The following is a 27,126-nucleotide window of genomic DNA, read 5'->3' on the forward strand; positions in this document are numbered from 1 at the left end:
GGAAGTCAACTGTTCCTTCTTACCCTCGGTGAACTATACAGGCACAGGAGCTGATGCTAATAAACAGACATTCTGATAATACCCACTCCATTCTCACAAGCAGGGGCTGTGGTCACAGTGTGGCTGGAGAACAGGTTGTGTAAAATGAGGAGCACTACACTCTTACCTGCAGGTAGAGGGCACCACTGACAAACATGGTGAATATATGACTGTTGCTATCCAGGCCATAAACTGTTTCCAGGCAGCTGTGGGAAAGGTAGAAAGATTTTTCCTTATTATTTGTGACGATCTTGAAAGCCAACTTTTAACAAATTAGTTCACCCTGTTTGCCCCTTATGCTATTCGGACTCCCTCCAATTTTCCCCGCGTAAGTGTTTGCCCACCCACACTGAGGGAAATCGTACACTGAGCAGGGTAGGGTGAGTGGCATAGTACCCACTCCCCTTTGACACTCCAAGGCTTATCTTCTAAACTACAACTGAATTATGTAATTAACCTTGTGGCCACTCGGTGTATTTAACACCAGTACTTGCTCTAAAACACAAACTACAGAAGGAGATTACATTGCAAATATGCCAATGGGCAGCACGGTAGCACAGTGGGTAGCATTGTTGCTTCACAGCTCCAGGGTCCCAGCTTCAATTCCCGGCTTGGGTCACTGTCTGTGCGGAGTCTGCACGTTCTCCCCGTGTCTACATGGGTTTCCTCCGGGTGCTGCGATTTCCTCCCACAAGTGAAAAAATGAAATGAAATGAAAATCGCTTATTGTCACAAGTAGGCTTCAATGAAGTTACTGTGAAAAGCCCCTAGTCACCACATTCCAGCGCCTGTTTGGTGAGGCTGGTACAGGAATTGAACCGTGCTGCTGGCCTGCTTTGGTCTGCTTTAAAAGCCAGCGATTTAGCCCAGTGTGCTAAACCAGTCCCGAAAGATGCGCTGTTAGGTAATTTGAACATTCTGAATTCTCCCTCAGTGTACCCGAACAGGCGCCGGAATGTGGCGACTAGGGGCTTTTCGCAGTAACTTCATTGCAATGTTAATGTCAGCCTACTTGTGACAATAAAGATTATTATTATTTTAAAATGCCAACTCTTCATTTGGGGTCACATACCCTAATTCCAAGTCTTTCCCTATGTTTTAGTATGCTCTCTCTTCAAATGTTCATATCAAATTCCATTCTCCCAGCTCCATCTTCATAAACCTTGGAGTCAAATCTTTCAAACATTCTAATTTTTCCACTCCAGTTCTCTAAACCACCTTGTTTTCTATGTGTAATGGGAGAACATTGTGCACACCAGGATAGATGCTTACACAGTATGTACTGTACCTGCATCAGAGCCAACACTAAAATGCATTCAAGCTGTACAGTAAAAGGCAGGAGCGAATCGCCCCATTTCCCCTATTTGTACAGCACACATGTTTTATAGTTACAATGTATGATTGCTGTGCAGTAATACTTTATTGCATTTTTAATGGTTTGCAATAAAGTACCATTGTAAGATAATATAGTGTTAATTTGATAGTAAAAAAGAAAAGTGTGGCTACAATATAATGTTTTATGGGAGTAATATATCGTTATAATCTAGTAAAATGTTGTCCCATTGCATCCCTGCATATATTGTTATTGTGTGGCTTTTATCCACTACCATGGATTGGTTGTAATATTGAATGTAGTATTATTTATAATATTGAAACATTGTAGTGCAGTAACAATGTTTGTATGTAATACAGCATTATGGTATGATTGTAATTTTCCATTTTACCTATCTACCTTGCTCACCTCATTTAAGATGGCAACACGGTGGCACAGTGGTTAGCACAGCTACCTCATTGCTCCAGGGTCCCGGGTTCAATTCCGGCCGTGGGTGACTCCCTGTGTGGAGTTAGCAATTTCTCCCTGTGTGTGCGTGGGTTTCCTCCGGGTGCCCCGGTTTCCTCCCACAGTCCAAAGATGTGCAGGTGAGGTGGATTGGCCATGATAAATTTCCCTGAGTGTCCAAAAGGGTAGGTGGGGTTACGGGGATAGGGTGGAGGCGTGCGCTGAAGTGGGGTGCTCTTTCCAAGGACCGGTGCTGGCTCTATGGGCCGAATGGCCTCCTTCTGCACTGTAAGTTCTATGATTCTAAGCACCAAAAAAAGAAGCTTTTTGACCAAGCTTCCTTTTGTTGTCCTAATAACTCCTGATGTTACATACATAGATACATAGAAGATAGGAGCAGGAGGAGGCCTTTTGGCCCTTCGAGCCTGCTCCACCATTCATCACGATCATGGCTGATCATCCAACTCAATAGCCTAATCCTGCTTTCTCCCATAGCCTTTGATCCCATTCTCCACAAGTGCTATATCCAGCCGCACCTTGAATATATTCAATATTGTTGCTTGGTGTCAAGTGTTAAACAACTCCTGCGAATTACTTAGGATTGGATTTTCCGGCCCTTTCCGCCAGCAGGATCTTCCAGTCCCGCCGAATGGTAACCCCACCCCCGCATGGCGGGTTCCCCGGTGCCGGGATGGGTGAACTATACAAAAAGCCGTAGACATCGGAGGGACCAGAAGATCCCGTCAGCAGCCAATGGCAAGCCACCTATGTCGTCAGGGAACACACCACCGGAGAGCGGTAAAATCACCAGATTAAATAGAAAAGTAAGCCATTTTTGCAGCATTTTGGCTATACTCCTGAACTCAAAAGTAAGATGATGTGAGTTCAAATGTCAACACAGCGAGTTGCGACAGTGTGCGTGACCCATTGTACAGTTCAAGATGAGATTGAATTGCCACCCATAACCTGGATGCCAGGGGTGTACTGTATATACAGAGAAGTACGCTCTGCTGAGCACAAGACAAGACTCCATTTCACGACTCATTCTTTCCCTTCTAGTTGCTGCTTGTCCAGACAGAACAACATCAGTGGTGTGCATCAGGGATAAGAGAAGCAAAAGACTGCGAGGCCAATCACTGCCAGTGAAAGAGAGTCTGTTTTTTGCACTCAGACAGGCATGAGCTTTGTTTGAATTTTTGTTGCTGACAGTGAAAGGGATGAGAGGAAGATACAGAGATTCTAATCTATCCACAGCAACTGCAGATCCTGTAAATAGATCTCACTCAGATCATTTAAGCATAAACACAGGGAATGTGGGCTGCTCTTCCTGCCCAGGTTCAGGGAAGCTGTCATACAGAACAGAATACAACTCTATTCTGTAAATATTATGCTCAGTCAGGTAAGGGAAGTCAAGGTAAAGAAACCCTTTCTATTTCAGGTCTTCGACTGTCAGCATTAATGACTCCCAAGTTAGGTACAAAACAGGTTAAAAGCAGGGCAAATATACATTTACATTATCCCTTCAAGCACTCCAATGTCAATTACAACATCAGCTGGATTCAAAGTAAAGCACAAGACAGGTTAAATACAGGCTATACTATCATGGCAAACAATCTCAGCTCCATCTTTGTTACTGAGTAAAGGTGATGTAGTGGTAATATTGCTGGACTAATAATCCAGAGGCCCAGGCTTTAATGCTCTGGGGACACTGATTCCAACCCACCATTCAATTGATCAACCTGGAATATGAAACTAGTCTCAGCAATGGTGACCGCGCAAACGACTGTCAATTATGGAGAAAACCCGTCTGGTTCACCAATCCATTACGGAAGGAAATCTGCCTCCCCTAGCTTGTCTGGCCTATCTGCAATCCTGAACCCACAGCAATATAGTTGACTCTGGAATGTTGCTGCGAGCCATTCAGTTCAAGGGCAATTAGGGATGGGCAACAAATGTTGACCCAGCCCGTGACACCCACATTCCATAAAAGAATAAAAACAAAATCGCCCAAAAAATTCATTGGGAGGTGCGCTGTGAATAAGTTACAAAATAGAATTCTCACTGCAGCACCAACCCCGTTCAATTTTTCACAGACGTCACAAATATGGCAGATAAGGAAGTGTCTGCAGATACTATTTATATGAATTTTCAGCAGGCTCTCAATAAGATTCCACATAAGAGACTGTTAGTATAAATGAGAGCACATGGAATTGAAAACAATGATTGAGTTCGATTTTCGGTCTGCGCAAGTAGGTGAAGGTTAAAGCTGGGCCCAACATTTTGATACAGGCAGGAAATGATTAGGAATGCAAGAGGCAGAGTAGATTAGACTCCGGTTGGAAGTGGTGTCTGTCAGGAATCTGTATTCGATCTTCAGGTTTTCATTATGTTTATCACTAGCTTCGGTGAAGAAATAGTGAGGGCCGGGATTCTCCAAAATCGCGGGAAAGCGTTGACGCCAACGTGAAACACCGGAGTGTTTCACACTGGCGTCAACGGGCCTCTTGGCCCAGCGATTCTGCGATCCACAGGGTTCCAGCATGGTGCTGGAGTGCTTCACGCAGCTCCGGCTGCCGATATGGGCCCCAGCAATTCTCACCGCGGGCCTGTGCGGGCGCGCGGCGGTCGTTTTTGCGCTGACCTCTGCTTAACATGGCGGAGCCCTACAGCGGCCCGGCGCAGAAGACAGCACCCCCCCTAAAACATGTGCGTGCCCGCCGATCGGTTGCCCCCCGATTGCGGGCCTGGCCATCGTGGAGGCCCCCCCCCCCCCCCCCCCCCCGGAGTCTGATCCCCCTGCAACCCACCAAGACGGCCCCCGCAGCCACGATGCTGAGCTCCCGCAGGGTGAAACCAGACGCGAACCAGGCTGGTGGGATTCGACGAGAACTCGGTCGGTCGACCACGGAGAATCGCCGAGGGTGGCCCTTTCAACGGCCCCCGGCCGGAGCCGGAGAATCGCATGTCGGCGTCAGACCCGATCACGGGCATTCTCCGCCCCTGCGCCGATTGCAGTTTCGCGCACAGGCTCGGAGAATCCCGCCCCTGATATCTCAATTTGCTCAGGACTCTTGTGAGATGGCACGTATTGATGGAGCAGAAGGTTGCAAAGAGACACCTATACATTAAGAACATAAGAACTAGGAGCAGGAATAGGCCATCTGGCCCTCGAGCCTGCTCCGCCATTCAATGAGATCATGGTTGATCTTTTTTGGACTCAGCTCCATTTTACGGCCAGAACACCATAATTCTTAATCCCTTTATTCTTCAAAAAATTATCTATCTTCATCTTAAAAACATTTAATGAAGGAGCCTCAATTGCTTCACTGGGCAAGGAATTCCATAGATTCACAACAATTCTAAAGTCCAACGAATACAGTCCCAGTCTACTCAACCTCTCCTCGTAATCCAACCCCTTCAACTCTGGGATTAACCTAGTGAATCTCCTCTGCACACCCTCCAGCGCCAGTACGTCCTTTCTCAGGTAAGGAGACCAAAACTGAACACAATACTCCAGGTGTGGCCTCACTAACAGCTTATACAATTGTAGCATAACCTCCCTAGTCTTAAACTCCATCCCTCTAGCAATGAAGGACAAAATTCCATTTGCCTTCTTAATCACCTGTAAACCAACTTTCTGCGACTCATGCACTAGCGCATCCAGGTCTTTCTGCACAGCGGCATGTTTTAATATTTTATCATTTTAATAATATCCCTTTTACTATTATTCCTACCAAAATGGATAACCTCACATTTGTCAACATTGTATTCCATCTGCCAGACCCAAGCCCATTCACTTAACCTATCCAAATCCCTCTGCAGACTTCCCATATCCTCTGCACTTTTTGCTTTACCACTCATCTAAGTATCGTCTGCAAACTTGGACACATTGCACTTGGTCCCCAAATCATCTATGTAAATTGTGAACAATTGTGGGCCCAACACTGAACCCTGAGGGACACCACTAGCTACTGATTGCCAACCAGATAAAACACCCATTAATCCCCACTCTTTGCTTTATATTAATTAACCAATCCTCTATCCATGCTCCTACTTTACCCTTAATACCATGCATCTTTATCTTATGCAGCAATCTTTTGTGTGGCACCTTGTCAAAAGCTTTCTGGAAATCCAGATATACCACATCCATTGGCTCCCCGTTATCTACCGCACTGGTAATGCCCTCAAAAAATTCCATTAAATTAGTTAGACATGACCTGCCCTTTATGAACCCATGCTGCGTCTGCCCAATGGGACAATTTCCATCCAGATGCCTCGCTATTTCTTCCTTGATGATAGATGACAGCATCTTCCCTACTACCGAAGTCAAGCTAATTGGCCTATAATTACCCGCTTTCTGCCTACCTGCTTTTTTAAACAGTGGTGTCACTTTTGCTAATTTCCAATCCGCCGGGACCACCCCAGAGTCTAGTGAATTTTGGTAAATTATCACTAGTGCATTTGCAATTTCCCTAGCCATCTCTTTTAGCACTCTGGGATGCATTCCATCAGGGCCAGGAGACTTGTCTACCTTTAGCCCATTAGCTTGCCCATCACTACTTCCTTAGTGATAACAATCATCTCAAGGTCCTCACCTGTCATAGCCTCATTTCCATCAGTCACTGGAATGTTATTTGTGTCTTCCACTGTGAAGACCGACCTAAAAAAACTTGTTCAGTTCCTCAGCCATTTCCTCATCTCCCATTATTAAATCTCCCTTCTCATCCTCTAAAGGGCCAATATTTACCTTAGCCACTCTTTTTTGTTTTATATATTTGTAGAAACTTTTACTGTCTGTTTTTATATTCTGAGCAAGTTTACTCTCATAACCTATCTTACTCTTCTTTATAGCTTTTTTAGTAGCTTTCTGTTGCCCCTAAAAATTTCCCAGTCCTCTAGTCTCCCACTAATCTTTGCCATTTTGTATGCTTTTTCCTTCAATTTGATACTCTCCCTTATTTCCTTAGGTATCCACGGTCGATTTTCCCTCTTTCTACCGTCCTTCCTTTTTGTTGGTATAAAGTGAGTGAATAAACTGTGACAGATGGAATTCAATATGGGGTAGTATGAGGTCATCCACTTTGGAACCAAGAAAGACTGATCATAATATTTACTTAATGGTGAAATTATGATTTGTAGAGGGGGATCCAAATTCAGGAACCATTAAAACATGAAGATAGGTACAAACAATTTTTTAAAAAAGTGAATGGAACATTGGTCTTCATCTCCAGGAATACAAAGGAGTAGAAGTTATGCTACGGTGTATGAAGCTATGGTTAGACTGAATCCAGAGGGCTGATTCAGCCTCAGTTGGCTGGACAGCTGGTTCATGGCGCAAAGCGAGGTCAGCAGCGTGGGTTCAATTCCCATACTGGCTGAGGTTGTTCATGAGGGCTCCGCCTTCTCCACCTTGCCCCTCATTTGAGGTGTGGTGTTAAATCATCACTTTTCAGCTCTACCCCTCAAGGGGGAAAGCAGCCTATGGTCATCTGTAATATGTTAATATTATACAGATGTAATAATGTACCTCGGATGGTTGTAATAATGTCCCATTGTATTACAGTAATATTAAAACAGGACTGTAGCATCACTATTTGAACAGTCGTTAGCACTGCTGCCTCACAGCGCCAGGAACCCGGGTTCAATTCCGGCCTCGGTTGCCAGTCTCTGTGGAGTCTGCATGTTCTCCCCGTGTCTGCGTGGGTTTCCTCCGGGTGCTCCGGTTTCCTCCCACATTCCAAAGACATGCAGTTTTAGGTGGATTGGCCATGCTAAATTGCTGTCAATGTCCAAAAAGGTTAGGAGGGGTTATTGGGTTAGGGGGACAGGGTGGAAGTGAGGGCTTAAGTGGGTCGGTGCAGACTCGATGGGCCGAACGGCTTCCTTCTGCACTGTATGTTCTATGTTCTATTATTATATTATTACTCTTATAGATAGACATATAGGAGAGCTTTACCCTCTGATTCCATTAATGATAAGTTAAGAAAATTGTTTTGAACATATCATTGGCTTAATCCTGTCTGTGAATTGGAGGATATGGATTTGAAGTATTTGGTTAGTTCCCGACTGGGACCAATGTTAGTGTCAACTGCACTTACCCAACTCTCGATAGGTGTCCAATTGGACAGCCAATGTCAATGTCAATGCAGAGTAAATAAAGATTGGCGGTGCCCTGCCACTAGATTCCGCTGGTATATTTACAAAATATGAAATAGGGAGATTTAGGAGACAGAGCCTGACTATGCCCACTTGTCTAAAAGTGTGGCACCTTGAGGTGAGAAAATGATCTTTGACAAGAGCACAAAGGGGGGAATAGAATCAATCAACTGTTTTACACCCATTTCATGCTCTTTTCCATTCAAGTCAACAGGAAAGACAATTGGGAAGGCTGTATAGCTACCATCACATTTTCTTTTATCCATTTAGTTCGCAATCCAGATCAATTTCACTCCCATTCCCCTTAAGTGCATTCCTGAAATATGGACAGCATCAGAACTGAACACAATCTAAGATTTTATAAGAACAGAGGTGAAGAATTAGGTGAACAGGACCCTCCATTTTTCCTGGGTGGGACCAACACATTTGCCCCTCTTCCCAAATCCCTCAATTCCTGTCTCTGTCCGTTGACAATGCGAACCTTTCCAACATCAGACATTCACTTCACAGTCTTGCTGGTAGATTTAAGTGTCAGAATCTGAGACCTAAATCAGGTTGGATTTTGCTTGTTGTTTTGCGACAGGATTGTGCTTAATGGTTCCATGGCAACAGTTGGATTATCATCACTTACGCATTGTGCTGACAGAGAGATTCAATGCAGATGAGGACTCGGATGTTATCGTGAGGTCTGCTGTGCCTTCGCCTCTGGTGTTCTCTGTGCTCTGAAGGAAAGAGGAAACACATTGCTATCAAGGAAAGCACAAAGATTTTGAACTTGCACCACAGTACCACTCACAGCAGCAATGCCGCATCTGCACTGGAATGAAGTGACCCTTGTCATCTCTTGCTGTGCTGCTGGAGCAGCACCCTGGTGGTACTCCAAACACCCTGGGCCGCTCCCTTCTGACTACTGTGCCTCCACTTCTGGTAGGACAGGACAAACCCAAGGATGTCGATGATGGTGTTTGGGAGATTGTAAGGTATAGTTCCATCAGTATGACTATGTCACATTGTTGCTTGACTAGTCTGTGGCACAGCTTTCACCGTTTTACCTATATGGTCATTAGTTGGTGGGTCCCACGGGTTACAATCACGTCCATTAGGTTTCCTTGCCACCTTTTCCAGCTCTTGAAATATTGTCCTTCACTTTGTCTTACACTTGTCACATCCACAGTCCTTTTACAAACTATCGTCCTCTGGTCGCAATGCGCTGGCTTTCACTCATGTGGGATTTCACATGAGCAGTGGAAAATGAATAGAACCAGAGAGAATGAACAAAGGAGAGGACAATGATGGTGGCCTCTTGCAATCCAGCATCAATTGAAATGTTTCAATTCGACCATCTGACTGATTAGATTATTGGAATATGTTGTCAATTGGGTAGCTGTTGAAAATTAACCCGCCTCCAAAATCAGTCAAAACTTTTTGTCTGGTAGACATTCGTACTTGGAGGTTTCTACTATTTTTGGATCTGTAATTCACTTAATTTACTTTAGACTGCTGGTGGGATGCTCCGTTTTGCCGGAAGCCCGGGACTTCCCAGACGGCATGGGGCTGCCCCACAATGGGAAACCCCATTGACCGGCTGGCGTAACGGAATATCCCGCCGGCAGGGTGAAATAGAAATGTGGCACGGCGGGGTGGGGTGGGGCGGAGAACTCAGATAACAAGGACATGCTGTTAAAAAAGGCATAAAGGAAACTTGGCTTTGGGTGAAATTCTCAGGCCCCGCCAATGTTGAGCGTGACCCCCCCCCCCCCCCCCCCCCCTCCACGGTGGGTTCCCCAGCGACAGAGGATATGAGCCACACAAAATATTGGCGGGACTGGAAGAACCCAACACCCACCAATGGCGGATTGCCTCTGCCAGTGGGCAGGAGGTGCAGAGAATCCCACTCTTTATGAATACAGTAGAGGTATTAGTGAAGAAATTGGGCTAAGAAACACCTATTTTTTTAAGGTACTGCGTGGCCTTCTTGCGTGAGAAAATGGCACTTGAGGTGTGTGCAACCACTCAGTCGAAAGCATGCCAGGCCAGTTTGCTAAAAATAGATTTGGAGACATACACCCAATGACCGCTGGCAACAGGGTAGACAGAATGCAACAACAAATAGCGCGCAAGGTGTGAAAAAGAGGATGAGGAGGAAGCACAACAGGAAGGGAAGGAACAGAAAGGGGAAGGGAGGCTACATTATAGACATTACTGCAAATGGCCACACCTCTCCATTCACCGCACTCCTCTCGTCTATCACTAATCATCACATCATCCTCCTTCAAGAAATACAAAAATAAAAACCACCAGAAAATACACATTCCTATCCAAAGTTAGACATTCAATCGTGACATAATGCATAGAAAAATAAACTAAACACCCTTCGGTAATGACCAGTGCAGGCAGCAGGCAGCCATCGTGTAAAGTAATATGGGCAGCATTAGTATATTGTGCTGCCTACAGTGCAGTGCAGTGTATGTTAATCACACACCGTGTCCCAATGCTCATTTTCAGGGATTAGCTGATTACTTCCCACGTGGAGTACAAAATACAAGGAAAGTTGTGTTAAACCTTTCCCAATTATTGTTTAGGCCTAATTGGCTGGAATGCTGAACCTGATTGAGGTATTGCTCGATTGGAAGGGTGTCAAGGCCTGGGGGAGGGTGTAAAAGATATTTGCTAGGATAGCAGCAGGAATGAGGGACTTCAGTTATGGAGAACGTCTAGAGAATCTGGGGTTGGTCTCCTTAGAGCAGAGAATGTGCCATAGGGAGCATCCTATCCAGCTGCATCACAGCTTGGTATGGCAACTGCTCGGCCCAAGATCGCAAGAAACTGCAGAGTGTGGTGAACTCAGCCCAACGCATCACACAAGCTTTCATTGATTCTGTATACACCTCCCACTGCTCAGGAAGGGAGACAGCATTATCAGAGACCCCTCACATCCATGCTTTGCCCTCTTCCAGACCTAACATCAGGCAGCAGATACAGAGGCCTGAAGACTCGTACATCCAGATAGAGGAGCAGCTCCTTCCCCACACCTACTAGACTTCTCAACAACTCTCCCTCGGACTGATGTTCCCTGTAAGAACTCTATTCACGACACCCTATGCTGCTCTTGTTTGGTCCTTGTTCCGCACTATAATCAATCACTATTTGTTGATGTACCATTTGTCAATGTACTCTGTCGATTATTCTTTTGTCTACTATTTACGTATTGTGTACGTTCCCTTGGCCGCAGAAAAATACTTTTCATTGTACTTCGGTACATGTGCCAATAAATATCAATCATTCAATCAATCAATCATGGTTCGTCAAAATGTAATAGAGGTGCTCAAATCACGATGGATTTTGATAGAGCAAGTATGGAGGAACTTTCCATTGGCAGGACTTCTAGTAACCAAAGGAAACAGCTTTAGGATAAGTGATAAAAGATACAGATGAAAGATGAGGAGAATATCTTTATCATAGAATCCCTACAGCACAGAAGGCGTTCATTCAGCCCATCAAGTATGCACCGACCCTTTGAAAGACCAGCCTACCTAGGCCCAATCCACCGTCTTATTCCTGCAAACTCTACCCTAAGGGGCAATTTATCATGGCCAATCAACCTAACCTGAACACCTTTGGACTGTGAGAGGAAGCTGGAGCACCATGGGGAAATGCATGCAGACACAGGGAGAATGTGCAAATCCCACACAGTCACCCAAGGTTGGAATCAAACCCAGGTCCCTGGCGCTCTGAGGCAGCAGTGCTAACCACTGTGCCACCGTGCCGCCCTTGTGGCAAGTTGTGATCTGGAATGTCTGAAAGGACAATGAATTGAGTAAACACATTCAAAAGGGAATTCAATATATATTTGAAAAGGAAACTTTGCAGGGCTGCTATGAGGGAAGCACAGGGGAATGGAGCTATTTCCAGGGATGATGGGCCAAATGACCTCCTGTGCTTTATGATTCTACAAGAAAAGAATTGGTGAATTTTCAATCCATATCATATATCTTCCAATAACACACATGACTGAAAATGATTGAAGAAACTTCCTTTCTTGGGCAACAAGGAAAATGTTGGCAGGATGAAGGAATATGCATTTATATGCATGATATTATTACAGCATCAGACAACAAGCCAGGTTAGACAATAATCTCAAGAGATGGTTAGAGAATCAAGCGCACCATAATCGAGTGATTATTGCGGCAACCAAGGAGTGTTGGAGTGTTAAGTAACTGAAGCTGTGAGAACCAGTGAGAGACACATCAACAAACATGCACCGTTCATTAAGAACATCAAACCTGGAGACACAGGGAGAAAGACGTCACAACATAGACACCAAGTTCAGAGAGTTTCGGCATCAAAATGAGGTGGAACTACTGCCTCGAAAACAGTTTCTATTTTTCTGTTTTTTCCCTAACACGCACAGATTGCCTATTGTTCATCCCCATGTATTATTTTGTTGATGCTGTGCTTTTGCTTTGTAGGGCGAATTGCCTTTCCATTGGCAATCTCTGACACAAATGTCATTTCTGCATATGAGTTCATGATAAAACAGAGTTAAAAAGAAACACCAACTTTGCTATGGTAACAAACCAGCTCTGTATTTGTTTCAGCAGACGAGAAATTTCAAAGTGAAAATAAATTCTTATCTATTACAGTCCGATAAAAATGGAGACATTTTGACTGTTCTTATCAAGGCTGTGTGAGATTTCAATAAATTGCATCACTGAAGCAATATTTCTTGCAATAAATTCACTTAGCGCTTCCAGACAGACACCCAGCTGTCTCATTACTCATGCACAACCAATTGCTTCCCTGATCTTACCAATATGGAGGTTGGCTGAGAACTGGTAGAATCCTGCCACTGGGGCTACGTATTGACCACTGGTCAGATTCAGACCGATTCCTCGCAGGAACACGCCATCTTTCTCAGGCTGAAAGTAAACACACTTATTAAATAGCTCAGACTGGGACCCATTTTCCATGCTTTGTGATCAATACATGCAACCAAGCGAAACCTTAAGGATTAATATCCCAGTTACATTGTCCACAGGCCCTTGTAATTTCATGCAACTTTAATGAAGACATTAAATCACATCAAATCAATGGGTTCATTTTGCTCTTCATCTGTGGAGTGTTATACTAACATGTTGAGCTTTTGTCAATATCATCAACAAGTACTGTGGATCCAATGTAAACAGGATTCTTTCACCTTGCATTCTTACAGTAATTAAATCAGGACCTTTGTTCCATCAATCTGGGTTTGATTGAGATGCAGGTCTCCTCTTAGGGGTGTGGGTCAAATGGGGTGGGCCAGCAGCACAGAGTGGGGAATCAGGCAGCGAGGCCTACTGGTGCGTTCACACCTTAACTTCATTCCGCACCCTACCAGGACAACTGTTGGCCATTTGCAATGGGAAAATGGGGATCCTTTACCCTCTTATATACCTCTGATGCCATCTGCTGGTAATTTGAGGGTTATGGCCCTGAAACCCTCAAACTCCAAGGTGGGAAGAAGAGGACTTCATATTACATTGAATGACTGCATAGAATTTACAGCTATCATGCCCAATACCGGTACGTCATATTCTGAACTTCAAATTAATTTTCAATTAAAAGAAATCTGGATAAAAAGATGATCACTTGACTTCTTTTGAGGCACTCATGTCTCAAGAGCAAAAAAGTGAACATTTCCATGCTGATGTGAGTTTATGACTTGCCCTGAAACCAATCGAAAGGGTGTGATATGATTTGAATGGGTCATTCTAAAACAAAAACACTGACTGATCGTGTAGGAATAGTTTTCTCAGGAGAACGTCTAAAACCATCGGAGCCATCAGTTTACCCAGTCTGTGAACCACACTTAGAAACCCAGCTGCAAGACACCAGGCAGCCAGAGTACTTAATGCATTTCAGTTTTAAGGTTCACCTGAGAACCAACCTCTTAGCTATTTGACTATAAGAAACCACCCAATCTTCTGCGACCTCTTCACTTTATAAGATCCTCACTTCAACTTTAAATCATCAAATCCCTCCAAAATACCACAGGCTTGCCATACGGGGGACAGAAATCACAAATCAGGAACTAAGATAACCATTGGATGAAAGCAAATGACTGCGGATGCTGGAATCTGAAACGAAAGAGAAAATGCTGACAAACCTCAGCAAGTCTGGCAGCAACTGTAGGGAGAGAAAAGAGCTAACGTTTCGAGTCCGATGACTCTTTGTCAAAGCTTTGACAAAGCGTCATCGGACTCAAAACATTAGCTCTTTTCTCTCCCCACAGATGCTGCCAGACCTGCTGATAATTTCCAGCATTTTCTCTTTCGTGCTAAGATAACCATAATTTGTAAAAGTGCATTTTCCTTATCTGTATCCAATCTTTAAGTGTGCGAGTGTGTGTTTGAGATTAAGTGTGTGTGACATTGTGTTTAATTTGAGTTAAGTGTATGAGGATAAATAACCTTCTTTCTTTTTTAAACTCACAAAAACCTGCTGCTGAGTGACTTAATTGGGATACAAACTCCAAGAAAGGGCATGCCTCTTTCCATACAAAACATGCTGATCATGTGCAGTAAGAGTCCATATACATTCTGCCCGGGACACAGTTTAGAAACGAGTCACTCAACCAAACTGGCTGCCATTTCAGTCCATTCAGTCATGCCTCTGTTTATGCTCCAGAAATATATTGTATTATAATGTCTACCCTATTGCACTCTTCACAATTTTAAAGATGTCTTTCAGGTCACCTCTCGGCATTCTATTTTCAAGAGCAAAAAGACTTATCCTGTTCAGAACTTCCTGAAGGTTACGCCTTCTTAGTCTGGTATAAAAATTGTAAATCTTGTTTGCACCTTCTCCAGTGTCGCTGTGTCCTTTTTATATTGAACTTTCCAACACTGTTTGCAATACTCCACAATACTTGATTAGTCGCCAACCTACTTCTCTGATTTTGAATTCCATTCTTCAAGAAATAGATCCAAGGGCACTGTTTTGCCTTTTTATGGTCTTGTTAACCTATATTGCTGCTTTAAATGATTTATGAATCTGTAATTTTAGATCCCTTTGCACCTTTGCCCTATTTAAGCTCTTACTGTCCGTGAGTCCTTGTCTCCTTATTCCTCCTATCACAATACACTACCTCACACTTATCCATGTTGGAATTCTTTCACTAAGTACATACTCATTCTACAGTGTTGGTTAACATAGCATTTTGTCAAGTCTTCCCCAGTACTAACAGGAACCCCCAATTTGGTGTCTTCCCCAAATTTTTAAGATGCACTAGTCCTCCAGAAAGAGTAACAACGGTATTGACCTCTTTTTCCTCTACTATATGCCAACTTTCTACCATTGCAGGCCTTCGTCTCAGTGATAAAAGCAAATTACTGCAGATGTTTGAATCTGAAACAAAAACAGAAAATACTGGACAATCGCAGCAGCTGACAGCATCTGTGGAGAGAGATGATAGCTAATGTTTCATGTCTGGATGGCTTTAACAAAGTTTGTGTGGACCAGTACTGAATGGCTCCTGGTTGGGGACTCCCTGGGAAGGCCGTAAAGAAACCAGGGGTCGTAGATCCCGGGTGAGCATGTCTAAGCGGGTTTAAAACCTACTTAGGTGCGTGAGACTTGGTCATGCCCATTGTGGGCAGGATCCTGATCGCGATGCCTCGCGAGATCTGGGTAGATCTCGCAAGGCGTACTGGCAGTCAGCAAGCCTGTGGGATGTTTCTCCCAGCATCTACCGGCTGTGTTGCGCCAGATGGAGCCCATTATTTATACATATTCTTACTGCTCACTAACATTGGTGCAGGAAAGTACCGTTATACTGGTCATGTAGGTTCAAAAACCACTCACAATATGAAAGTTCTGCAGCTCCCTCAGACTCTTTCTGTTTATCACAAGGTTGTCCTTCAGCTTGCAATGGAAGGCTGCCTCCAGCCTATGATATGGGCCCATCTCCCTGGGTAACAGTGCGGGAAAGGCAGGACTGCCCTGAATTCCTGGACACTCCTGGCACTTTTGTTGCAACGTGATCCTATTTCTCTCTTCAACCACTTCTGCAGAAAGAAAGTCAACTGAAGTTGGATATAAGAGAACAATTTATCTAATAATAATAATAATCACTTCAGGGCAGCAGGGTAGCATGGTGGTTAGCATAAATGCTTCACAGCTCCAGGGTCCCAGGTTCGATTCCCGGCTGGGTCACTGTCTGTGTGGAGTCTGCACGTCCTCCCCCTGTGTGCGTGGGTTTCCTCCGGGTGCTCTGGTTTCCTCCCACAGTCCAAAGATGTGCGGGTTAGGTGGATTGGCCATGCTAAATTGCCCGTAGTGTCCTAATAAAAAAAAGTAAGGTTAAGGGGGGGTTGTTGGGTTACGGGTATAGGGTGGATACGTGGGTTTGAGTAGGGTGATCATGGCTCGGCACAACATTGAGGGCCGAAGGGCCTGTTCTGTGCTGTACTGTTCTATGTTCTATTGTCACAAGTAGGCTTCAATGAAGCCCCTAGTCGCCACATTCTGGTGCCTGTTTGGGGAGGCCGGTTCTGCATTACAAGCCAGCTGTTCAGACCACTGTGCTAAACTAGCCCGTTCATTCATCATTAATTTGAATAACGTTGGGGTGTTTCTTGTGCTATTTAAGCTGAGGTATTCTGCATTCTGGCGCCTGTTTTCCACCTTAAATTGAATTTAGATCCCTCTTTGGGTAACTTGTGGCCTGATCAGTATTGGGAAGGTTTCCCTCTTTGTACGAGTGACTTAGATCTATCTCTGGTAGTTTTCTTCAAGAGCACGTTTATTTACACTATAATATATGACAAGCTTCTAGGTAAGTGCTTCACTCTCACGTGCAGACTGTTCCATTATACTACTTAGTCTCTTGGACATGATTTCTGCTCTTATTGTTAGATGATGATACTCATCACTATCTCATCACCAGGACCACCTGGAAGTTCCCCTCTAAGTCACTCACTATCCTGACTTGGAAATATATCGCTGTTCCTTCACTGTCACTGGGTCAAAATCTTGGAACTCCCTCCCTAACAGCACTGTGGGTGTACCTACACCATATGAACTGCTGCAATTAGGGATGGGCAGTAAATGCTGGCCTAGCCAGCGATGCCCACATCACATGAATGAATTTTTAAAAATGAATGAAACTGCTCCACCTATATACATGGGCCATGGGCATTGAGGGAACATTAAAATGTGCTGATGATGCCAAACTGGAGGATGTAAAGTCTTGAGGGCGAACGCAAGAGATTGTAGAGATTGACATGCTTGTGGTGTCACCAGATGCAGTTTAACATGGATAAGTGTGAAACAAGGACAGAAAATGCAGCAAACAGGCAGAAGGTCAGGCAGGGATACTGATAGAATCATAGAACCTTAGAATCCATAGAATCCCAACAGCGCAGAAGGAGGCCATTTGGCCCATCGGGTCGGCACTAAGCCTCTAAAAGAGTACCCTACCTTGGCCGACTCCCCCACCCTATCCCTGTAACCCCATAACCCTACCTAATCTGCACATCTTTGGACAATAAGGGGCAATTTTAACATGGCCACTCTACCTAATCTGCATATCTTTGGATAGGGGAATAGCTGCAAACTGCAGGACGATATCGATGGACTGATCCGGTGGCAGATAAATGTCAAGTGGAATTCAATGCCGAGAAGTGTGAGGTGCTGCATTTGGTTGATGAAGGCAGAGAAATACAAAATTAATGGGAGAATACTGTGCGACGCAGGGAAAGTGGACAGGGAAAGGACCTTAGCATGGACTGTCCACGATTCCTGAAGGTAGCAGGACAGGTCGATAAGGTGGTTGAGAAAGCATATTCGTCGAGACATAGAATATAAGAGCAGGGAGGTTATGCTGGAACAGTATAAATCATTAGTTAGGCCACAGCTTGAGTACTGTTTACAGTTCTGGTCACCTCATTACTGAAAGGATGTAATTGCACTCGAGAGGGTACAGAGGAGATTTACGAGAATGTTGCCATGACTGGAAAAATGCAGCTATGAGGAAAGTTTGGAAAGGCTGGGACTGTTCTCCTTGGAATAGAGAAGGCTTAGGTGAGATTTGATGATGTGGAAAATTGTGGAAAAGCCTGGATAGAATGAATGGGGATGGCCGATTTACCTTAACCAAGAGGTCAGTGACTGGGGGGGGGGGGGGGGGGGGGAGCAGCGTAAATTTAAAGTGATAGAAGGATCAGTGGGGAATGAGGGGGAAAGAAAACACCCAGAGTGTGTTAGGGGTCTGGAACTCACTGTCTGAAAGGGTAATGAAGGCAGGCACCCACTACTCATTGAAAAGGTGGCTGGATATGCCATTACCTCCAGGACTATGGAACTAATGCCAAGAAGTGGGATTAGCCTGGATGGTCTGTTTATTGGCTGGGCAGACATGATGGGCTAGTGGCGCCTTTCTCTGTCGTAAACGTTCTATAATTCTATCATTAGCGTATCGGAGATAGAGGTACAAATACATTGATCTAAAGGTACAAATAAACATTACTAAATATAGATTGCAAAGGCAAATAGGATCTGGGTTTTGCACACAAGGATATTGAATTAAAAAATTAAGAAGGTGCTAATAAACCTATAGAAGCCATTGATTAGGCCACAGCTAGGGTACAATCCCATTCATTTTCATTATCATCAATCTTTAATACAGCTTCATTTATGTTTTATATTATTGGACTCAGCCTCTATTGCAGTCCCATTAACTTTTGTACATGCTTCAATCTCCCCTCCAGTCTCACTAATTTTAGTTATCACTCTCAACCTATGTGTCGCCCTCATATACTTCAAACACTCTATCATTCAGTCTCTATTGCAGTTTCATTTATCACTCCCTGCAGGTTATATTACAGTCCCATTAATCCTAATGATTGTCTTTAGTGCCATTTGCAGTTGCTTTATTTTAAATATTGTCTCCCTCAAGTTCTCTTAAAGTTCCATTTATTTCTGATATTATTTCTCCCTGTGTGTTATGGGCACATTTATATTCATTATTGACTCACTCACCGTCCATTGCAAGAGCGTCTTTGACGTAGTAAAACATTTCAAGCCGCTTCACAGGCAAGTACTCAAACAAAATTTGTCATTGAGACAGCTAAGGAGATGTGAGGAAAGGGACCAAAAGCTTGGTTAAAAAAGCAGGTTTTAAGGAAGAGAGAGGGAGAGAGAGAGATAGAATCATGGAAAGGTTTAGGGAGGGAATTCCAGAGTTCAGGGCCTTAGGCGGCAGAAGGCAATGCTACCGATGATGGAGTGATTAAAGTTAAATATGCACTAGACACCAGAAATGGAAAAGTGCAGACATTTTGGAGGGTTGTGGAGATACGGTTACAGAGATAAGGAGGATACCAACTGGAGGAAGCCAATGAAGGATTTCAAAACATGGATGAGAATTTTTAAAGTGAAGCATTGCTGGACCGGGAGGCAATGTAGATCAATGGGGTAATGACTGAACAGGGTGGTGCAAGTTTAAGATATGGGCAGCAAAGGTTTGGATGAGCCCATGTTTATAGAGTGCAAGAGAGGATTGGAATAGTCGAGTCTGGACGTAACGAAGGTTATTAGCAGCAGATGAGGTGGTTCTTAAATAAAAAACTTGTATAAATTTGTTTTTCGCCTCGTTAAGTTCTCTGAGAGACGGGCAATGTTATGGAAGTGGGAGTACCCACTCTTGGTGATGGAGAGGAAATGGTATCAGGGAACAATCCCATTTGTGTTAAATATGAGTATTTATTTCAATTGCGATTTTAATTATTGAAGCATCACATGGCTTTACCTTTAAGCATTTCTTTGAACTCTTTCAGTAGCACTTCCTGTGTGACAATAGCCCCGGGCGGTCCCTGGGGTCCTGGCGGTCCTGGTGGTCCTGGAAGACCATGCTGGAGAGTACAAAGGAAAAGGGAAGTTACTCAGATTGGAGGAATGCTACAGATTTAGATTGAATCATTGGCCTCTTAATGCACCATCTTTTGGATTATCTCAACTTTCAGGGGCAATGCAAAGCTCAAATTAATGGCGCAGACATATATACATAAAACGTAAGGGGTGGGATTTTCTGTCCCGCTGCTCCCGTTTTCTGGTGCAACGTACCTCTGCCGGCAGCGGGATTCTTCGTCCTAGCAGCCGGCCAATGGGGTTTCCCATCATGGGCATCCCAACGCAGTTCAATCATAACTCTCTGATTCCTGCCATCAACCAATCTTTCATCCATGCTAATATACTATTACCAGATCCATGAGCCCTTATTAACCTTTTGTGTGACACCTTATTGGATGCCTTTGAATATCCAAATATAGTAGACCTGTTGGTTCCCCTTTATCTACCATCACAATGTCAGGGAAGACCTATTTTGACCCTGAGGTTCTTCAGAGTTACAATTGGTGTCCTTCCAGCACTTCGATGTGAGACTACCAGAAACCTCAGATGGCTGAAATTAGACATGTTTCTCTTGGGTTGTTACTGACCTTCCGCAAAACATAGGGTGGGAAACAACTGAAGCCCCACAGAACCTCAGGGCCTTGGTTAGGATCCAGTTCTACGGGTTTCTGTAAATTATTGCAAAATAATTTGCTGAAGAATTATTATAAATAATATTAAAGAACTGACTGAGGGCATTGTAATTACTAGCCACATGCATGAACAGGTATAGAGTGCCTTCACTCTTCGTCTGCTATATTTTTCTCAATGCTTCCTTTCAGGAATAGAGCACTAGCTCTCAATCATCATTGCTAATCCATGTTGTAATTGCAGCAAATTACTGAATCGATTCAGATTAACTGGCATCATTAAAACAGATTATCTGACCATTATTACAATGCCCTTTGTGGGACCTCACCATTTGCAAATTGGTTCCCACATTTCCTTTGTCACATAAGGACACACAAGCATGCGATCATAAGAAATTGAAATCCATTCAGCCCCTCAAGCCTGAACTGCTATTAAATAAGATAATGATTGATCTTTTATCACAGCAACACCTGCCTGCACTATTCTCGTATCCCTCGATTCCGTTAGCATCAAAATCTGTCCCTCCCATTTCTTTGAAAGGGTTAGCCAAGCAGACCCTTCCCCTACTCTTTCCCCATAGTTCCGCCCTATACACGTTATCCCTTATCCAATATCTTATTTAATATCCTTATTCCCCAATCCCATCCCTCTCATCATCTACCTCCATTCCATACCTTTTGGCCGCTACACTTAAACATCTTGCACCGTACTCATGGCTCCAATCTAATATCCCCTTTTCCATACTCCCAATTTCATAACACTATCATGTCTCTTGTTTCCTATCCCATATCCCCTATTCGCAACCCTTACTGTTAACTCTCGTCTATCCCCTGACATGCATTACAAAAACTACTTCACTAGGATGTGATAGGCCCGACATGAATGCAAACCTTAATTTATTTTAAATGTACTAAGCAAACCTATGCAAACATTTCTAGCTTGCTTTTTCATATATGGAAGCTTACATTGTTTCACATTGAACCTCTTTTCCTATCTTTATACTTTTGGTCAAATGTTTTCTTATGGCAATCTCTTTCATTTTTCTGATACCATATTGATACCATATTAAGGTGAAGGACTTTCGCACACTGTTTGACCTTTTGGTTATCATTCAACAGTAACACCAATAATTTACGTCTTTAGCATATTTAACTTTGACAGGATGCTTCACAAGAATGCTATCAGATAAATTCAGTCAGCTCTGCAGAAAGTCTTGTCTCCTTGCCACCAAGTGCAGCTTTCTGACAACTGAGGAAAACTCTATTTGGGCAACGGAGTTTAGGGATAGGGAAGGGCCAATCCATGGGGAGATTTGAAAGCATGGGTGAGAATTTTAAAATAATGACAGCGCTTGAGTGGAAGCTATAGCCGGTTAGCGAGCACAGAAGCGATAGGGAAGGGGATTTTGTGCGTGTTAAGACAAAGGCAGCAACATTTTGGTATGGACCATCCTAGAGCTTAGGATGCAGCTTCATGGGTAAGGAATTCAATGTTCACTGAAAAGTGAACTGGATCAAGTGATCGGACTTTTCAACAAATGTCTCAAATGCCCTCTCTCAACATGGTTTCTCCTGCTTTCGCCTTTGGTATATTTCCCTTCATGCATCATTGAGGGCAGAATCCTCAGCACCTCTGGCTCCACTGACGTTCATTCCTACACTGCCATTCAACTTCATGCTCCATTTTTAAAAGTCATCTCAAGATCCATCTTCCTCATCAGAATCTCAGGAACCTCAAGAATCTCAACACCTCACTTAATTTCTACCCTATAGTTTGGTGCTGACTTTCCATTTGTGAAGCATCTTGAGGCATTATGTTCAGTACAGGTTATCAGATATATTTGCAGAGGCATTTTTTAAGGTGTCACATCGAAGATTAGTGCGAAAAATGAAAGCACATGGTGCGGGGGTAACATATTGGCTCGCAGAGAAGATTGGCTGGTTTAAAGGAAACAGAGAGTAAGTATAAATGGGTAATTTTCTGGTTGACAAGACGTAACGAGTGGTGTGCCACAGTCCTGGGGCCTCAACCTTTTACAATTCATATTGGTACTCTTGGATAAAGAGAGTGAAAGTATGGTTGTTAATTTTCTTATGATACATGATAGGTGTGGTGATATGCATCATTGTAAATACACAAGGGGTTAATGTAAATACATGTAGACTAGCTAGACACTAGAGGGAGCACCAGAGACATGACACACAGACACTCAACCAATAGGTCAGTTAGATAGGACATGACCAATGGGCATTCACGATACACACAGAGGTGACACTACCACAGGAGGGCATTACACCAACCCATATATAAAGGACACAGCACACATGATCTTCCTCTTTCCAGTGGAGACACTCAGTGAGTAGAGACACAGGGTTGATTCAATATCACACCCACCACGTGGATTGTAGCAGACTGGTTCGTCAGTCTGAGTAGCTATAGAAGGATTAACAGTAGTGGCGAACCCGAGTAAGAGAATTGTTAATAGTTTAATAAACGTGTTGAAGTTATCTCCACGTCTGAACCTTCCTTTACCAGAGTAAACATCAAGGAAGCCGCTTATGCTACGCCAAGAGCATAACAAGACAATAGGTAGGAAAGTAAGTTGTGAAGAGGGCAGAAGGAGGCTACATAGAAATATAGATTGTTTAAGCGAGTGAGCAAAGGTCTGGCAAATGGAGCAGAATGTGGGAAAATGTATAATTTCCAATTTGGCAAGAAGAATAATAGATGGTGAGAGATTTCAGATGCCTGAGGTGCAAAGGGATCTGGGTGTCCTAGTGCATGGATCACAAAAGGTAGCATGCAGGTACAGCAAGTAATTAGGAAAACAAATAGAATGGAATTGAATACTAAAGTAGAGAGTTGTGCACGGCAATGGTGAGATCACCATAGAATTGTGTATAATATTAGTCTCCCTATTCAAGAAAGGTTGTAAATGTGTTGGAAGATCAGGGGCGAAATTCTCCGCGGACCGACGTGATGCCCATTTCCGGCGGGAAAAAGCGGTGTGCATGACTCCGGCGTCCGGGCCTTCTTTTAAGCTGGCAATCTCCGTTCCCGGAAGGGCCAGCAGCGGACTGACGCGATAGGCGTCAGTTTCACCCGCTGCAGAAGTGGCGAGTCCCGGCGTTTGTGTGGTGGGGAGAGAGAGAGACCCAGTGGGGTGGGGGGTAGGGGAAGAAGAGCGACCCGGCATTGGGGGGGGGGAAGAGCGACCCGGCATTGGGGGGGGGGGGGGGAAGAGCGACCCGGCATTGGGGGGGGGGGAAGAGCGACCCGGCATTGGGGGGGGGGGGGAGAGCGACCCGGCATTGGGGGGGGGGGGGAGAGCGACCCGGCATTGGGGGGGGAGGGAAGAGCGACCCGGCATGGGGATGGGGGGGGGGGAAGAGCGACCCGGCATGGGGATGGGGGGGGGAAAAGAGCGACCCGGCATGGGGATGGGGGGGGGGGGGGAAGAGCGACCCGGCATTGGGGGGGGGGGGGAAGAGCGACCCGGCATTGGGGGGGAGGGAAGAGCGACCCGGTATTGGGGAGGGGGGGGAGAAGAGCGACCCCGGCATTGGGGGGGGGGGGAAGAGCGACCCGGGCATTGGGGGGGGGGGAAGAGCGACCCGGCATTGGGGGGGGGGGGGGGAGAAACGCGACCCGGCATTGGGGGGGGCTGGGGGGAGAAGAGCGACCCGGCATTGGGGGGGGGGGGGGGAGAAGAGCGACCCGGCATTGGGGGGGGGGGGGAAAGAGCGACCCGGCATTGGGGGGGGGGGAAGAGCGACCCGGCATTGGGGGGGGGTGGGGGGAGAAACGCGACCCGGCATTGGGGGGGGCTGGGGGGAGAAGAGCGACCCGGCATTGGGGGGGGGGGGGGGAGAAGAGCGACCCGGCATGGGGGGGGGAGAAGAGCGACCCGGCATTGGGGGGGGGGGAGAAGAGCGACCCGGCATTGGGTGGGGGAGAAGAGCGACCCGGCATTGGGGGGGGGGGGGGGTGGAGAAGAGCGACCCGGCATTGGGGGGGGGGAGAAGAGCGACCCGGCATTGGGGGGGGGGGGGTGGAGAAGAGCGACCCGGCATTGGGGGGGGGGGAGAGAAGAGCGACCCGGCATGGGGGGGGGGGGGGGGGGAGAAGAGCGACCCGGCATTGGGGGGGGGGGGAGAAGAGCGACCCGGCATGGGGGGGGGGGAGAAGAGCGACCCGGCATGGGGGGGGGGGGGAGAGAAGTGCGACCCGGCATTGGGGGGGGGGGGCAAGAAGGGAGAGACCCGGCGTTTGTTGGGGGGGGGGGTTGCGGAGTTGAGAGGGGGAGAGGGAGGGAGGGAGGGAGGGAGGGGGAGAGCGGGAGAGAGGGAGGGAGAGAGAGAGGGAGGGAGAGAGGGAGGGAGAGAGGGAGGGAGGGAGAGAGGGGAGGGAGGGAGAGAGGGGAGGGAGGGAGAGAGAGAGGGGTGGGAGGGAGGGAGAGAGGGGAGGGAGGGAGGGAGAGAGAGGGGAGAGAGGGGAGGGAGGGAGAGAGGGGAGGGAGGGAGGGAGGGAGGGAGGGATGGATTGCGGCGTGGAGAGGAGAGGAGAGGAGAGGGGGGTTACGGCGTTGAGTTGAGTGGGGGGGAGGGGGTTGCGGCATTGAGTTGAGAGGAGAGGAGAGGGGGGGTACCTGCGTTGAGAGGAGTGGGGGGGTACCGGCGTTGAGAGAGGGGGGACGGCGTTGGAGGGGGTAGGGGTGGTGAGGGGGGGTTGAGGTAGGGGGCAGCGGCGTGCAGAGGGGGGGGCGACGGATGGCCGGGACCAACGCACCGTCGCCCCCTCTGCACGCCGCTGCCCCTACCGCAACCCCCCCCTCACCACCCCTACCCCCTCCAACGCCCCACCCCCTCACCACCCCTACCCCCTCACCACCCCTACCCCTTCCAACGCCCCTACCCCCTCACCACCCCGAGCCCCTCACCACCCCTACCCCCCTCCAACGCCCCTACCCCCCACCACCCCTACCCCGCCACCACCCCTACCCCCCTCTCAATGCCGCAACCCCCCCCGCACTCCCCCCCCGCACTCGCCCCCCCCCGCACTCCGCCCCCCCCCACTCCGCACGCGCCCCCCCCCCCGCACTCGCCCCCCCCGCACTCGCCCCCCCCCCCACTCGCCCTCGGACACTGAACGGCGTCAACCATCATCAATGGTTGACGCCGTTTTAAAGCTACTCTGTTTTTCGCCGACGTGACCCGTGGCCACGTCGGCTGGACTTCGGCTCATCCGGGCCGGAGATTTGTTGAAAGAAAAATATAATGAAATCCCGCCGGCGCCAGCTGTTTTCAGAGGCTGCCGGCGGGATTTGCACAGCGCCGGTTTTTGGCCGGTCGGAGAATAAAAAACCCTGCGGGAGCGGGATTAACACCGCTGCCGGCCGATTCTCCGACCCTGCGTGGGGTCGGAGAATTTCGCCCCTGATACGGTTTACGAGATTAATACCTGCAATGGGAGAATTGTCTTATCAGGAAAGGTTGGACAGGCTAAAGGTGTATCCTCTGGAATTTATAAGAGTAAGAGATGACTTGAATGAAACATACAAGATCCTGAGGGGTTTTGACAGGATGGATGTGGAGAGGATGTTTCCTCGTGCAGGTGATTCTTGAACTGGAGGATACTATTTAAAAATAAGGCATGGCCCATTTAAGACAGAGATGAAGAGAATTTTTTTTTCTCTAAGAGGGTAATGAGTCTCTGGAACTCACTTCCTCAAAAGGTGGTGAAGCAGAGTCTTTGAATATTAAAAAAAAATGTTATTCAAGCAAAATTTTCATTATAACAAATAAACCCACCAACAATACAACCCCGACTCCGCCCTATCCTTAAACTACACCCATCCAGATATCCTGAACTCTTCCCTGTCATGATATGCAAACACGCAGCTGATGAACACATAGAATAGGACACAACCAATAAGCAGTCAGGACACTCAGGGGTGGTATCTCACTATAATAGGGATGAGGCACTCACACCCCGCCTCTTTCCACAGACCAACATCTACAGAGTGAGACAGGGTGTACCCTCAGCATCACACCCCAGCCCGTGGCTTAGAGCAAGGCTGGTTCAGTTAGACTGAGTTACTACATGTAGATTAGCAGAGAGTCAAACTCATTAAGAACTGTGCTAATAGTTCAATAAAACATATTGAACTCCCTTCAAAGTCTAGAACATCTTTTACTCAAAACTGCATCAAGTGGCAGCTTGTGTTATTCCAAATTACATAACACAACATAGCCCCCCATAAATAACACAAAACCTTAGCAAATCCTGAACCTAACTAAGAAGACAAACCTTTTCCCCTCCACCTAACAGCTATCAGTAACCAGTTCCCTAAAAAAACGTATGAAAAGCTGCCATGTCAAGTAGAACCCTTCCATCAACCCCCTTAAGGTATACTTAATCTTCTTCAGGTGTAGAAATTCCATCAAATCCCCCAACCAAGTCAACAACTTAGGCGGCACTGGGGGCCTCCAACCAAATACAACTCACCTCCGGGCTATTAGCGAGGCGAAGGCTAAGACATCTGCCTTAACCGCTGCCTGTAGCCCCCGGGAGCCAGACAGTCCAAAGGTAGCCACCAACGGGCATGGCTCCGATTGAATGCCCAAAATCCC

General features: G+C 46.2%; 1 protein-coding gene across 2 annotated transcripts in view; it reads right to left on the reverse strand.

Moving 5' to 3' along the window:
- The window catches only part of LOC119976765 (erythroferrone-like), a 104,747-nt gene that overhangs the window by 18,967 nt on the left and 58,654 nt on the right, over positions 1–27,126 (reverse strand). Inside the window, exons 3-7 of one of the 2 annotated variants that reach the window (XM_038817510.1) lie at positions 19,764–19,866; positions 15,818–16,020; positions 12,786–12,894; positions 8,607–8,697; positions 167–245 (exon numbers count right to left, since the gene is read on the reverse strand). In XM_038817510.1, coding sequence (XP_038673438.1) covers positions 167–245; positions 8,607–8,697; positions 12,786–12,894; positions 15,818–16,020; positions 19,764–19,866 — 585 coding nt within the window. The remainder of the gene's footprint in view (positions 1–166; positions 246–8,606; positions 8,698–12,785; positions 12,895–15,817; positions 16,021–19,763; positions 19,867–27,126) is intronic. The other variant, XM_038817509.1, reaches the window with a different exon arrangement.

Source organism: Scyliorhinus canicula, chromosome 13 (assembly GCF_902713615.1).
Source record: "Scyliorhinus canicula chromosome 13, sScyCan1.1, whole genome shotgun sequence".
Classification (NCBI taxonomy): domain Eukaryota; kingdom Metazoa; phylum Chordata; class Chondrichthyes; order Carcharhiniformes; family Scyliorhinidae; genus Scyliorhinus; species Scyliorhinus canicula.